At 41.7% G+C, this 14,473-nt stretch overlaps 1 protein-coding gene across 1 annotated transcript in view; it reads right to left on the bottom strand.

Moving 5' to 3' along the window:
• LOC110989908 (protein strawberry notch homolog 1-like) overlaps positions 1-14,473 on the bottom strand; it is a 40,718-nt gene that overhangs the window by 15,389 nt on the left and 10,856 nt on the right. Inside the window, exons 4-17 of the mRNA XM_022254608.2 lie at positions 12,718-12,867; positions 10,989-11,165; positions 9,423-9,884; positions 8,641-8,725; positions 7,607-7,816; positions 6,709-6,793; positions 6,393-6,480; positions 5,707-5,868; positions 4,391-4,526; positions 3,530-3,635; positions 3,053-3,206; positions 2,513-2,695; positions 1,492-1,589; positions 1,130-1,272 (exon numbers count right to left, since the gene is read on the bottom strand). Coding sequence (XP_022110300.1) covers positions 1,130-1,272; positions 1,492-1,589; positions 2,513-2,695; positions 3,053-3,206; positions 3,530-3,635; positions 4,391-4,526; positions 5,707-5,868; positions 6,393-6,480; positions 6,709-6,793; positions 7,607-7,816; positions 8,641-8,725; positions 9,423-9,884; positions 10,989-11,165; positions 12,718-12,867 — 2,239 coding nt within the window. The remainder of the gene's footprint in view (positions 1-1,129; positions 1,273-1,491; positions 1,590-2,512; positions 2,696-3,052; positions 3,207-3,529; positions 3,636-4,390; positions 4,527-5,706; positions 5,869-6,392; positions 6,481-6,708; positions 6,794-7,606; positions 7,817-8,640; positions 8,726-9,422; positions 9,885-10,988; positions 11,166-12,717; positions 12,868-14,473) is intronic.

The following is a 14,473-nucleotide window of genomic DNA, read 5'->3' as shown; positions in this document are numbered from 1 at the left end:
CCTTATAACAAATGACCGTGCTCAGCACAAAAGACTGAGCTGCTGGGCATTACTGACATTTTATCGCTGTCAATAGTGGAGATAATCCAGCCTTGTTTTGAAAAAAAGCTCTCCACCACCGCAGCGATGAGCCACACAGCACCGCTGCATGCTAATTTGACCCTTATTGAAAAGAGGACAGCAGTGCACTGTGCCAGTTTCAGTAACAAAAGAATCTTACGCGACACCGCACAATCTGGTCTCTTTTTCCAAGGCTGCAGACCTGGCTGAAATATTCAGGAGTCAATGAAGGTTACCTGTCAGCTTCAGAGTAGTCCCAAAGAGCCCTTATGTGGGTATAAACGGCCATTAAATGAAATCGTGAATTTTTTAAGAATTTTGAAAACGGAAAATCTTGAAAAGGACCCGGCATTTTGTCTTGCTCAAGAAAAATCCACCTGGCAGAAAATGGTTAACTTCAGGCAGGCTGTAACTACTTGTCCCCTTTTTGGCACAAGTGCCAAACTGCAAAGCTATGCCCCAAGAATAATTCTGGGGTTTCCAATGCTTCATTACCGTACGCTACTGTGGCACTCTAGTTTAAAAGTAAAATATACTTCTCAAGACTAATGGAACACTGTTTCAAACTGAATGAATTACAAAAATTGTCTTGAAAAGAATAAATGAATCATCATTTATTCCCCTCCATCCCTGTAGAAGTTTGTAAGTTTAGGGCCTATTTAAACAGACGAGCAACAACCAAAATATTTTTGAAAAATATCAAAAATATATCAGGTATAAAGATATAAAATAAATCACATTTCTTAAAGGGCTGTCGACATTGAAATTAGATAAACAGTGTAACGGTGACATAACTGCTGTGTTTGCAAGCCTGAGTGATTTTTTTCAAAGACACCGTGCTGAGACGGAATGTTTTAGCCAATCAGCAGTCTTGTCAGGTATGAACTGGCATGGTTGATTATGTCTTCAATTATTCCTGTGGGGAAATTTGGCAATATTTGTAGAAGGTCAGTAGAGTGACTTGCAAACTGAGTGGTTGTAAAGTTTCATTTAGCATATTGCTTACCATCAATGCTTTCCAATGTTCATCTGTGTAAATGGGGCCCCTTAGTCTACTGAATCTTATTACCTCTCTTTCTTTTGATGCCTCTGTTGCTTTCGCTCAAGGCTGGGCTGCTGGCTCCACTATTACTGTTGAGACCAAACAGGTTTGCTGTCTTCTTGCGATTGGGAGCGGGGAAGTGCTTCTCAATCAAGGTCATGAACACACTCCTGATGAGGAACGTAAAATGACTGTCAGCTTTATTGACTTAAAGATTTATCTAATCCATGCATATATTACACGCTCAGGATTCATATTACAAATAATCTGACTGTTTTTCAAAGCAATTATAACTAGCAGCCTGCTGAATCCCATTTGGAAGTCTTAATGACAGATTCGCTAGAAATGGCAAGCTTTGTTTCACGTTTTCATGGCCAATTGGGACTTACTTTGCGGTTGACACAAAGTCATTGAGCTCTCCTCCGGCTTCCTCTAAGGCATCCAAGGTTCGAGCCTCACCAGTGGATTGCAAACCAATCACCACACACTGCAGGGAAAACCCAAAAAATCAGATGTTTTCATCTGGAATGTTCATTTCATGATGTGTTCACACAAAATCACAGACTCCTTGAAATCTGGTATTCTGAACGGAGCGGATTAACGAGTTTTCCTGTGGTATGCAATACTGCTGGGGTCAAATGATGTAATACGTTGGGGGTGTGATTAGACATCTGCCAACTAATAATTACTGTAATGTATGTTTTGTAGGAGCCAAAGACAAACACTGTGAATATTTAATGCTTTCACTGGGGCCACAGAATAGCCATCTCAACACCATCAATGAAGCCTGGTTTTTTAGGTTTGAATGATAGTTTTTAAGACGCTATTTCATTTGGAAGATTTAAATTCTTGTCTACGGATTGCAAACTGACATCCAGCTCACAACTTGAAGTGCCTCATCAACCTGTTGAACCATAATGAACCTATTGGTCTGTGTACAGGATCTGACACACCAGAGAAGCATGGGGGAGTGGATGGGGGGTGACTAACTCCTACAATTATCCGGTGGGTGGAAATTTGAAAAGTGGAGGGGGGCCGGTGGTGGGGGCCGGACAGCACATTTGAGTAGGGGGCACTTTTCATGATAAGCACACATGCATCTTATGCATACCAACCTCATAAGAAAAACAGTACTTTTGTGCTATTTGTTCTCTATTTTCGTTGCTACTTTGACCCATATTAGTTAATTCCTTTTGCACACTTCTGAAGAGTGGAAAAGGATGACATACTGGCCCAATATCCCCTCTGTCCATCCTCCCTTGATTTATACCCATTGCACATGCCACCATGGAAGATACTAGCTACCAGCTGCACTCATTTCCAACTGACAGATATTTTTCTCCCAGCTGTGGCCAGATACTCTAGACACAGAGCAGGTTGACATTTCCTATTTTTTTTGGTCACCAATACCTTGCCAATCTTGACAGCCTCTCTGGCCAGCCGGACTGCGTGCTGGACCTTGGCGGCGATGCAGAGGTACTTGAAGAAGCGCTGATGGGCTGACCAGAACTGGCCCCACATGGACTTGCGCATTCGCTTCTCGGCACCGATCAGGTCAGCGGCTTGGGTAAACTTCTCCCGGGCAGCCAACCACTGAGAAGGGCCCAAAAAAAAAAAGGGAAACATATGACAACCCTTGGCAACACAGCAAAACAAGAAAGCAATGAACCAAGGTGACAACATTCAAAGGCTCCTTGGAGGGCACTCGAACACCAGTGCTTTAATACTGGTGCAGGCATTTGACCACTCCACCACTAGGCTTGCCAGGGGCGGCTGGCCTATTCTAGTCCGATAAGCAGTGGGTGGCACAGCAAATATAAGGGATGTAATTTTTTTCTATCCTTTTCATCTTACAATATATCAGCAGTGTCTCATGGAAAAAGTTTGCCGCAAGATTTGCCCTGGCAAAATGAGATGATGAATCAAATCTATCGGTTTTCCAGATCTTACCAGGCTGACAGCTCTATTGTAGATTTTCTTAAACTCCTCGGAAAGTGGGACTTCGTTGATGTTGAACGTCACACCTTGGAAGCTCAGCTGCCGGGCAATATACATACCTCGCAGCTTCATATCCATGGCAACTATCTCCATGGCACCAACACCCCTTAAAATACAGAATGCAAACGTCATAAAACTTATCACCACCAAGAAAAAGAATACTAAACAGTACACAGAGCAGGGAACCAACTGACGACTTTACAATTTGCATTAAAATGTAAAAAAAAAATCTGAATGTTATCAAAACCACTGAATGTGGAAACCAAATGAGGATTTTCAGACAATGTTCATAAAAAACAAATAGTAACAACGCTGGTTAACAGCAGAAATATTACAATTCAACTGCATGTTAATTACCTGGAAATGTGTGAACAGCTGTTATTTTTCTATTACGATCCGATTTTTACAAAAATTTAAGAAAGTACTAACCTCCTCTCCACAGCTTGAATGAAGGCCTGGAAATCCGGGAAGGGTGTGCCTTTGCCCCAGATACCAAGGCGCGACATGTAGGCCATATTCCTAGGTTCAGATGCCCCTGGCAACATCAATGGAACATACATTATTCTATTTAATCTTAGTGGCAAGATCTGACTGGTCAACAGTCCCCCCACCCACAGCCCAACAGCCTCAAAGTCTAGTGTTGCTAACATCCTCGGGATTCACAATGGCATTTCTTAAATGGGGATAGAAATGGTCACCACTCTGGAATGTGCTACCCAGGTTTATAAATCATATGGATTTTGATTGCTTTCATTCCAAAGCACATATACACAAACTTATGCATTTCAAATTCGCTTAAAAACCATAAGTGTACTTCAAAGAAATTCCAATTACAATTGTTGAAAAGACAAAAATTAGAAAAAAATCCAACTGCCACGTCCTTGTGTAAAAGAGATACCATTTGGTGCACATGTACATGAATGTTAACTTCTTTCAGAAAATTACTGTCGGTGGTACACTGTCAATTTTCTACATTGATCCTTTGGTCTTTTATCTTTCATAAAAACCCAATACCACATTCTTTTATTGCCAACTGATGACATTATCCATTATGGGTCACCTAATCGACCAGTATGCACAGTCTAAGTGCTGCACCTTTGAAAAATATCTAACTTTTTTAAATGCTGCAGTTTCTCCCCCTACTGTGTGGGTCATCTGCTCTAAATGTAATAGGTCCGATTGGGAAATCACCTGGCTTGATATCAGTAATGACGGGGAATTCTGATACCATCAGTCTGTCTATGGGCCCTACAGGAGGGTCTGGACTACAAGGATGATAACGACACCCACCTGTTGCACTGCAGTACACCACCCTGGCCTTGGGTAGTTGTTTCTGCAGCTCCAGCACGGTCAGGCCAGTTTTGGTCGGCTTGGCTGAACCTACCGGGACCAGATTCTTGGCTTTGTGGCACTCGTCAAAGATGATCTGAGTTGAAGTCAAGGTAAAAGGGAATTCTGGAAAGAAAATACCTTCAACTAAAGGAAAAAAATAGGAGAAAAAAATCCCAGAAATTACTCACACATGGCACACATTTAGAATACCAACAGTTGTAAGAATGAGAGAAAAGAAATATGAAAAATTAAAAAAGAATACAATAGAACAAAATTACAATGGTGGTAGCAGAAGGACTACAAAGACTGACAGTGAAATTAATAGCAAAAGCAATAGTGTCACCAAGAGCAACTGTATTCACCACTGTGACATGAAACATCCGGTATGTTCACTTAACTTCAATCACTCTCCATTAACAGGTACCAGACAGTTGGCTACATGTACTGTGAAACGTCGCTATACCGAACACTGCTATACCAAACATTCGGCTGTACCGAACATCGTCCTTGGCTCCCAATATTTTGTGCACAAAACCTACCGAATATTATGCAGTTGCAAATCAAGCGAGATTCGCCACAGCATGCATCAGAGATCGATCAATTTTGTAACTCAAGATTTAATACAAAACAAATATAATTATCGGATACATTTCTAGAAACCTCAAACGTGAATGCAGGAAAACAGCAAATTATAGTGTCAGAAGAAGGTGCACTTCAGTTTAATAGACAAGAGAGGGCTCTATTCAACATGGCAACAAAACGTTCGGCAGTTAATTTTGCTATACCGAACAACCGCTGTACCAAACATTTAGCGTGGACCCTGTCATGTTCGTTATAGCGGCGTTCCACTGTAGTACGATACAGCTGACATCAGAACTTTGTACACCTTGAGAGACCACAGTTCGAAGCAGAATATGAATTCTTGTTCCTTGACACTTTGTGAATCTGCAGAAAACCGACTGCAATATCTCTTCAAAACACAAAGCTCGAAATTTTTTTTTTCATTCAGACACAGAGTAGCTGGGAAAAACATTTTAAAGAATGCTAATTTTCTAAAATAGTTTTCATATGAGTTGTGCAAAAACTGTTGTCATTGATTGTACATATTGCCTATGCCTATGCAATACGTTGTGCACGACACCAGGCCAACAAGCCTGGCATACATGTACATCATGATGTTCCAGCAATATGCTGTGTCTGGAAAATCAAATGTACCAACAGAATTGAATACAGGCAGCAAAACAGATTTTGGCAGGGGGAGGTTGAAAGGATACGACTCCGTCAAAGTCCTTGCCACACCAGTTCAGCAGCTGCTTGAGTCGAGTGTGGTACTTGTAGTTGCCCTGGCTCTCGCCGATCAGAGAGGAATAGGTGGAGAAGATGACACCCTTCTTGACGTGGCCGTTGGCCTGGGAACTGATCTTATCATACTTGAACTGCGAATACAGGAGCAAATTCATTTCAAGTTTGGTGGGCATCTGATTAGCGGTGTCCAAGGGCCGGGGAAATTGGGGCAAATCTGGCAATCTGACAGTTATATCCCATGACCAGCTGCAGGCACGCTCCTCACTAGACAACCCCATGGTTTACAGCCTTTGATTTAAATACCAGAATGAGGCACCAGCAGTTATAACTACACTGGCCAGCTCTAGCCATCACTGTAAACCACTAGCTGACACTTGGGTTGAAAATGAGACTTGGAGGCTGCTGCATAACGTGGCAACTTCAAAGCTTGACAAAAACCCCAAATAGTCATAATTACACATGTGCATTGTACACAAATAAAGTTGGTTTGGAAGCACGCTGCTGGTTCCTGTAGCTGATGATATGTCAGCTTCAACTGTCCAGCCCTAAAAACAGCCAGCGCTGGAATTTTTCTAGAAACGATACAACCTAGATTACAAGAATGCATACACTGATATATATGATGTGTGATGTATGACACTGCAACAACACCTACTTTGTTGAGGGAATGGACCAGAATCCTTGCACTGATGTCCCTCAGGTCTCTTTCGGCATCAAATTTGAGATCGTTGGACACACTGAACCTACAAGGTTTGTTAAAGCAAGTACAAAGACATCACAAGCAAAGGCAGAGATGAGTGTGAAACTTTATACACAAGTTACAAAAGACAGGATTTATGTAAATATCGCCATTTTGGTTGATAAACACAAACAAGACAGATGGTCCCATAAACTGAGGGAAAATAAGAGTGCCTAGACTGAAGTCTGTGTTGGGATGACAAGAACTACTGCCAAACTGGCTCAAGACTTACCAAATGGAGCGCTTCCGACCCTGCAGGTAGTTCTCGTAGATGATACCTGCTATAGTTCTACCTTTGCCAACACCAGCACCATCACCTAAACAAAGCAGTGAACATATGGGTAAATCTGCATCTGGCTACACTTGGTGACATTTATCTCTAGACTTTCTAAGGTTGGGTCACTGCTATCAGTGTTTATTCAAATATCATTTTAGAAATCACATCTTACATAAATAGGCCAAGCTCCAAAGCTATGAGGCAAGCCTGGTGTTTAGGTTACTACATGCTCTTTACTCAGCTGGATAATGGAAAATTTTTGATCAAAACTGTCTTTCAAGTGTGGATATCTAAGCTCAATTTTGATTGAAAAACCACCAAACATTCGTTCAAACTGGCACTTTTCAGAAAGTTCTGTTTGGCTCTGCCACACTCATGTTTGTCAACATTTGGCAAATGCCCGTGGAAATCATTCTATCATTCACAAATACTGCCACTGAACCAGCTCATTCATGACCCTAAACAACTCAAAAGTCATAAATTACTCAACCTAAGCAAGCACAATTTGGTTGTTGAGTCCTGCAGAGCCCAGTAACGACTGATTCACAGTGGTTCACTACACAGGACTCTATTTCAAGGATGGATTTGTGCCGGGAAAGGTAAATTAATTTTGGATTTTTGCCTTGTCCAACGTGTGGGTGTGGGTTCGAGTCCCACCTGAGTATGCTTGTGGTTTTTTTCCCAAGGCTTCAGGGGCATACACTGAGAATACAGTGCTAGAATACAAGTTGGACAGGCTAAAAATCCAAAATTAATTTACACAGGACTTGACAACATATTATCCACCTTTGGTGGATTTGGCAAAGGTCCTATAAAAACAGTTGGAGGGAGAACAGTCTGAGCTGACCCTCACCGATGAGATAGCCGGCCCGCTCTCCACTCAGCAGCAGGGTCTCATGCTGCTGGCAGGCGTAAGTGACGGACTCCAACTGGAGGGCAGACAACTGCTTCCGGTCAATAACCTCCTCAGGAATGCTCAGGCGATAGAAGATGTTTGGGGGCTGCACGCTGGCCATGGAGCTGGTCTCTACCACGGGGTCGGGGTGGGGTAGACCAATCTTCACTGTACAGGGTGGCATACAGGAAGACGCAAACCCTCATTCTCTAGAATTATCTTTGAGGCACCAGCAAATACCACAGATGTCCACGGTAAACTGAGGTGATCAAGACTTTATCATTTCTTCCAAGGAGCAAAGCCATATTTCTGTGGTCATACCACGTAACATTTCAATGTTTCTGGGCAAAATTTAGCGTCAAGATCCTTACTCAAGAGTGGCTAAGTTGTCTGCATTCATGTACATGTATGCTTACAATGTGTGTCAGATAAATCCCAAATAATGTGATACTGTGTGATAGCCAACCCCCCCAATATATTGAGTGTTCAAGGTATCTATATAATATCTATATTACGCTCAATACTGAATATACAATAATGTATACATATACTTGTATGTCCTTTTATTGGCCTTTTAACATCTGCTCTTTGAAAGTGAACAAACCGGCATCACAAAGGCCGGTTTTGATCTTCTTTCAAATAGGACAACCGGTTCCACACTAATGCTCAATCATATGATCCTCTTACTCTTAATCTGGCCAAATTTATCTATGTCATTGTTCATTGGACATTATTCTGACGCTGTCAGCCCACACCTATGCACTATAAAATAGTGCCGCTCTCAAGGAAACCTTAGTTTCATTGGCAGAAATAAAAGTACATCAATATAAATCAAAAGTAAATAAGGTTCTAAACTTCCAATGCAAGAGGCATGCACTTTCGTACACCTGTACTATAGCTGTACAAAACTGTGTGAACACATTGCACAGTAAATCTGCACCTTTCATTGCTGGATGGCCAGGATGTGTTTGAAGCACATGTAAGGTACTTACGTTTGGAAGGCCTGTAGTTGGCGTAAGTTTCAGCATGTCCCATGTTCTCCTCTTCGTCCTCATCTATATCCTCCTCATCTTGTTTCTGTTGGTGCAGATTGTCAGAAATATATTCAATGTACACATAAATACCCTTTTATTTTTTTTCTAAATATCCTGCTGAGTGAATGTTATATGTAACAAGAAGTGAAACCTTAAATCAACAGAATGTACCGATAATGAAGAGTGAAGCCTGTCAAATTCAACAGAATCCAATCTGGACAAAATGCTACAGGAAGAGATAAATTGCGGAAGAAATTCCACATTACAACAGAAACTCGTGTCTACAAGAGTTAGACACAAGTCCAGTTATCAGTAAGGATAAAGACATTTTTGGTCGAAGTTCATTTGAATGGCCTATGACTTGATTAAGACCGCATAACCTATGTTGAATGGCCTGTGACTTTACTAAGACCAGATAACCTATGTCGATAGCTTGTGACTTGACTGAGACCAAATAACCTATATCAAATAGCTTGCGACTTGACCGAGACCAGATAACACATGTTGAATAGCTTGGGACTTGACTGTGACAAAAGATTCAACATTGGCATTGTTCAATGGGACTAGCTCCCATTGTCTCAACATGGCCAGTTTGTTTGGCTGCTGTTGATTGCCCAGTGCATCAAAGTGCATCAGGCTTTTTCACCTGATGCACTGTGCTGCGTCTGACAGGGTTCGCATTGAGGTAAACTGCATAAAAACGTACAAGAGATTTTTCAGTCCAGTTGGTTAACACTTACTTGAACTTTCACTGTCACATGCTTTAACTTGATGTCATCATTTGACCACAGTCGTGAGACGTCCTTTTGTGAGAGCCCTTTGTTGGCTGGGGTTGCTGCCGCTGCAGGGCTGTTCCCCAGTGGCTTTGCACTCCCTTGCCCTATGAAACCCAAAGGGTGGCTGCTGGTGCTGGGTATGCTGTCTAGCAAGGCGCTGAGACCGGCCGGCGCAGTCTTGATGCGGGACAGCCCAACAGGCTTCTGGTACGTCCCAATGGCAGTTGTTGCCGGTGAGGGCCGGGGTGGTCCGGGTGTGGCAATGGTCCGGAAGAAATCCGGCTTGATGTCGTAGGATGGGACGGGGGAGGGGCTCTGGGGAGCCGCAGGTGTCATGGAGCGATTCTTGTCCATGACGTAGACAGTGCCCGAGTTGGTATCAGAGGAAGTTGTGAGCTTAGCAACCACGTTCCCCAAATTCTGCATCTAACAAACACACCAAAAATATCAAACATTGGCAACAACCTTAATCTTATATCTGCATGCAGTCCATCATTTTTAAGGAGTGCGATCATGCAAGCGCTCTTACCATGCTCCTAAGAGAGCGTAAAAATCACTTTCTCAAAAAATCTAAGGGCACTTTACAAATAATGACAGATATGACAAAAACAGTGGATAACATCACCAAACAAGGACCGTGCGACTCGCCGCGACTTTCATACACTGTACGAATACGATCATCGTGAGCGCAGCCTATTCTTGGATCAGACCGGCTAGCCCACCCTGCACGCACCTATAGCATGTACACTGTACATATTATGCTTCCTTAAGCAGAAAACGACCTTAAGCTTTTGGTAGTTACGAAAACGTTGCTCCGTGATACATACAGTGTTTATGCCCACTGAATTTGTGCAGGAAACCCCAACACTGAAGCATGTCTTCCCTGGATAAGTTCGCGGGAACAGTTGTCCAGGAAAACATGGATCTTTTGATTGTTAAAAGTGTGCAGTTTTCAATGCATTTAACCAAATAGGAATGCGCAAGAGTTTCAATACTTCAAAGAAAAGTACAAAGATGCAGAAAAATTATGTCGAAGAAAAATTCATTGCAGCTGCACTTTAAATAGTGTATTTTTAATTTGTACATATAAAAATTCTGGTTCAAATAAAAAGAAAACAAGCACTGAGATGATGTATGTGTCGCAAACCCATGTTTCTAACAGGACTAAATAAACTAAATTAATATTAAAATTACCCCACGAAAATTAGAAACCATCGGAAAAAGTGAAAACAATAAACTCCAGGGTACAAACAATCATTTGACCTTGTTCCGTACTTCAGTTAATTGGTTTATTTTAAGGAGAGCGATTGCTCTCCTGAGAGATTTGAGAAGAGAAATTTATAGCTCTCCTGCATTTTCTTAAAATGAAGGACTGTGCATGGGTCTTTTATTTCACTGAGTAGTCTTAGTTTATGAAACACTCAATTGGGTTTTGTAGAAGATATTGCTTTGCACTATAGTCGAGTTTCAACTGAAAACTGATTTTAAAAACTTCAATTTCTCAACTTTCCAGTATTGAGAAGGCAGTACCTGTGGCAGAGTTGGAGCAGAAACCAACGCTGGCTGCTGCTGGACGTGCTGTAGTTGTTGCTGTTGCATCCGAGGCTGGAGCTGTTGCTGCTGTGGTGGGAGTTCTTGCTGCTGCTGTTGTAGCATCTCCAGCAGAGGGTCTGTCACATTAGTCTGGAATCCTGTGGGGTATTGCTCCTGAAGTAACCGTGACAGAAACAAACTGGCGTCAGCCCTTCAAGATGTTCAGGTATATTTATTTTCCTTACAACCTCTCTCCAAAGCAATTAGAAGTTAGTGGGTGCATATGCCAACATGGAAACAAGAGTCCACCATTCTAACAATATGTCAAAAGTTGATCAAAGGAATGAAAATAGTAAAAAAAAAAATAAAAAAAAACAAACTTCCCCCTCCCAAGCAAAAAGGAATTAGAACAGGTGGAGTTCAACGCTAACTGCCTGACTATCTGCTCCGAGCGGGAACAATAAAGCGCATGTTTTTAAATGAAATTGACAGTCCTTTGGTATGAACTCACCACATACAGTGTACATGTAGGTGCACAAGTTTATGTGAATTTGACTCGGGGCATGCCGAGTACGCGCAACAAATATATTCTGGACTGTATGGTCTTTATGTGCACGCCGAGCGCATACAAGAACCTGATTGAAAAACTTGGTACCATTCTGTCTTTTTTCACTAAAGAGGATGCACTTCAACTACGGGTGGATTGACTTGGACGGAAGGACCACGTACTACGAAATATTACATACACTGTACTATACTTTATGTTGACTCGAGTATTATACACTAAAACATATTACAAGAGCTGCACACCATTCACATAACTACATGTACAGAAGTTATAATACAGTTTACTACAATAAGTATTTTGTGCATGAAGCCCTATGTAAGAGTTAAGGGTTAGGGAACACATTTCACTGCCTTTAGGTTTTAATAAAGGTTAAAAAACCAAGGCGATCAAACCTACTATGAAACAAAAACAAATATACACACCTATGAAAATTGAAAACCCAATAAAAACGGAGCCTATGTACATATACATGTACAATTGAATGTTAACGGACAGTCAATGAACCTGCACTAATAAATGTTTCTGAAAATTGATATCTAAAGATTTATTGTATCTCCTGTTTCTCGCAGTGGGTTGCTGATAGGATGCACCAGGCATTGCATTCCCTTCACACATGACTGATTACAGTGTCTCCAAAGAATAGTCAGGCCATGTTGCACCAGTGCCATTGGGTGAAACCAACAAACCGGAACATGGAAATTGGCACAATTTTGTTGATTGTCAGTTTGCACGTTAAAGACCCAAAAAATCTAAATATTAATTTTATACCAATAAGCACGTTAGTGTGTAATATCCAAGCACAACCATATTTCATCCCTGAAATTAACCCACAACTGACAATACTGTGTTCTACATAACATCAATCACATGGACTGCAAGAATGGGTTCTGGTTTGGTATAGTTTCTGTGCCATACCAGTAGGTGAATATTCAATTCCAACCACAGTAATGCGTACAAGCAACGTACATGCAGTTTGCTTCCTCATTCCCAATGTGATTCTGTGGGTTTCCCCAATACGATGGTTGAAAGTGCTGAATGACACAATTATGCAAGTACAAGGTTTGCGGTAGCTTCAAAGCTCAGTATTTTTCATGCAAGCATTCCAGTTGGTAATTGACGACAAGGCACTGATGAGAATGATTAAAAAAAACCACTTACAGTTTCGACAGGATCAGGTGGTCCCAAGAGGCTGAGATCAAAGTCATTCTGCTCGTTGGGGTCAGCACCAGGGAATTCGTCGAATGCGAGCCCACTCTCTGACAGGGCTGCCAGCAGCAGGTCCTGCCCCTCCTCCGCCAGTCCATTCATCTGTAAGGTCAACACCAACAGTTAAAAAAAGTGGAGATTAAATTGTGATTAAACATATAGTCCATCATTCGTCATTTGTACATTGTGTTCCTTAGTCTAAAGGCAACAAAATTACTCAAAATCTAAGAAGAGGTGCCTAAAAACAAACCTGATGAAGTTTCAGCTTAGTGGATACTAGGGCCGTGCTGAGTACCCGGGTACCCGAAACCCGACCGTTGATTAAGGGTACCCGATTCTAGTTTGTCAAACTTATTACACAAAATTACACGTACTTTCTTGACATTTTGATCCAGCATTCCACAAAGGCATGCACCATTTCTATTGATTACTTTCTGGAAAACCATTGGAAAAATCTGAATGGAACATTTTTTGAAACTGTGTACAGACAATTCCCTGTTGTCTACAAAATGTACATTGGAGCTAATGATGTTTACATTATTGTGACACTCAGGGAAAGATATATATGTATTCTTTGTTTAAAACCGACAATTCCCACCACCAACAGCAGCTTCATAGTAAAGTGTGGGCGTGGACAAGTTGGAAAAACTTTACTTCTGCGTTTTGCTCTGATCTTCACAATAATTACTGGTACCCGGGTACTAGGGGTGTGCATTTGCGGGTATTTTTAGAACCGGGTACCCATTTTTTGTTAACATCGGGTACCCGGAAAAGAGATCGCCTGATAATGGCATTGCGCGCAACCCGGTGGATCATATGCCCGAAAAACGGTTCTTTTTGGTACCTAGGAAGCAAGCAGAACATTGTTCTAAACGTCGGAGATAATCTCTCCTACCTTTTTATCAAACGAAATTGTTATCTTCAGTTTTCAAATTTTGTGTGGGTGTATGAAACAGAAAAACAAATCTTCACAGGAAACGTCAGAAAAAAGAACAGAGCTGCAAACCACGTATATGATATACGCACCTGCAAACGCTCAAAGGAAATGTCCCGGATGCTGCATGACGATGGACACGCGGAACGCATGTGGCGTGCACGAATGGTGAGCGCTGGTCGTGTCACGTGCGGACCAGATCAGTGCTATGTACGTCACGGGTAAAAAGGCTCAAAGTTTTATGTACAAAAATACCACCGTAACTCGAACAATGCCCACACTATTACATCCACTTATTTTGAAGTTTCTGATTCAAAAACCGCCACCAAAATGCTTCAAACGGCATTGAAAGAATCGAAGTCTATATAGGGTCAGGAGTCATCGCAAGTTCATTTCTTTTCTGACGAGGACCAGCACGTTGCATAAATCAACGTAGCTGCAACTGTGTAATCCTGGCTTTCAAGACGCTGAAACTAACCTGATTGCAACGCGGGCCCAATTGTAGTCCCCTTCAGGCAGTCCAATCGCTGACACTGCAGCAGCCATGTGACCGTAAAAAGAAAGGTCATGTGACCACACATAAGGAAGCCCAAGTGAAAAAAATAGCAGCGCTCCATGTTGTTAAATGACTAAGCGATACGAAAGTTTTCCCACATGAAGGTACGTACCACGATGAAGTGGTTTAGTTTTATAAATACTTTTTCAGGATAACTCCATTCCCCTGAGGTTCAAATTGTCGAGATTTTAATGCATAAGTACTTCGACAAGTGATAT

Source organism: Acanthaster planci, linkage group LG09 (genome assembly GCF_054643075.1).
Source record: "Acanthaster planci isolate LZ-2023a linkage group LG09, COTS_SCS, whole genome shotgun sequence".
Lineage (NCBI taxonomy): Eukaryota > Metazoa > Echinodermata > Asteroidea > Valvatida > Acanthasteridae > Acanthaster > Acanthaster planci.
Note: the sequence above shows the minus strand (reverse complement) of the source record. Positions and strands in the feature narration are given on the sequence as shown.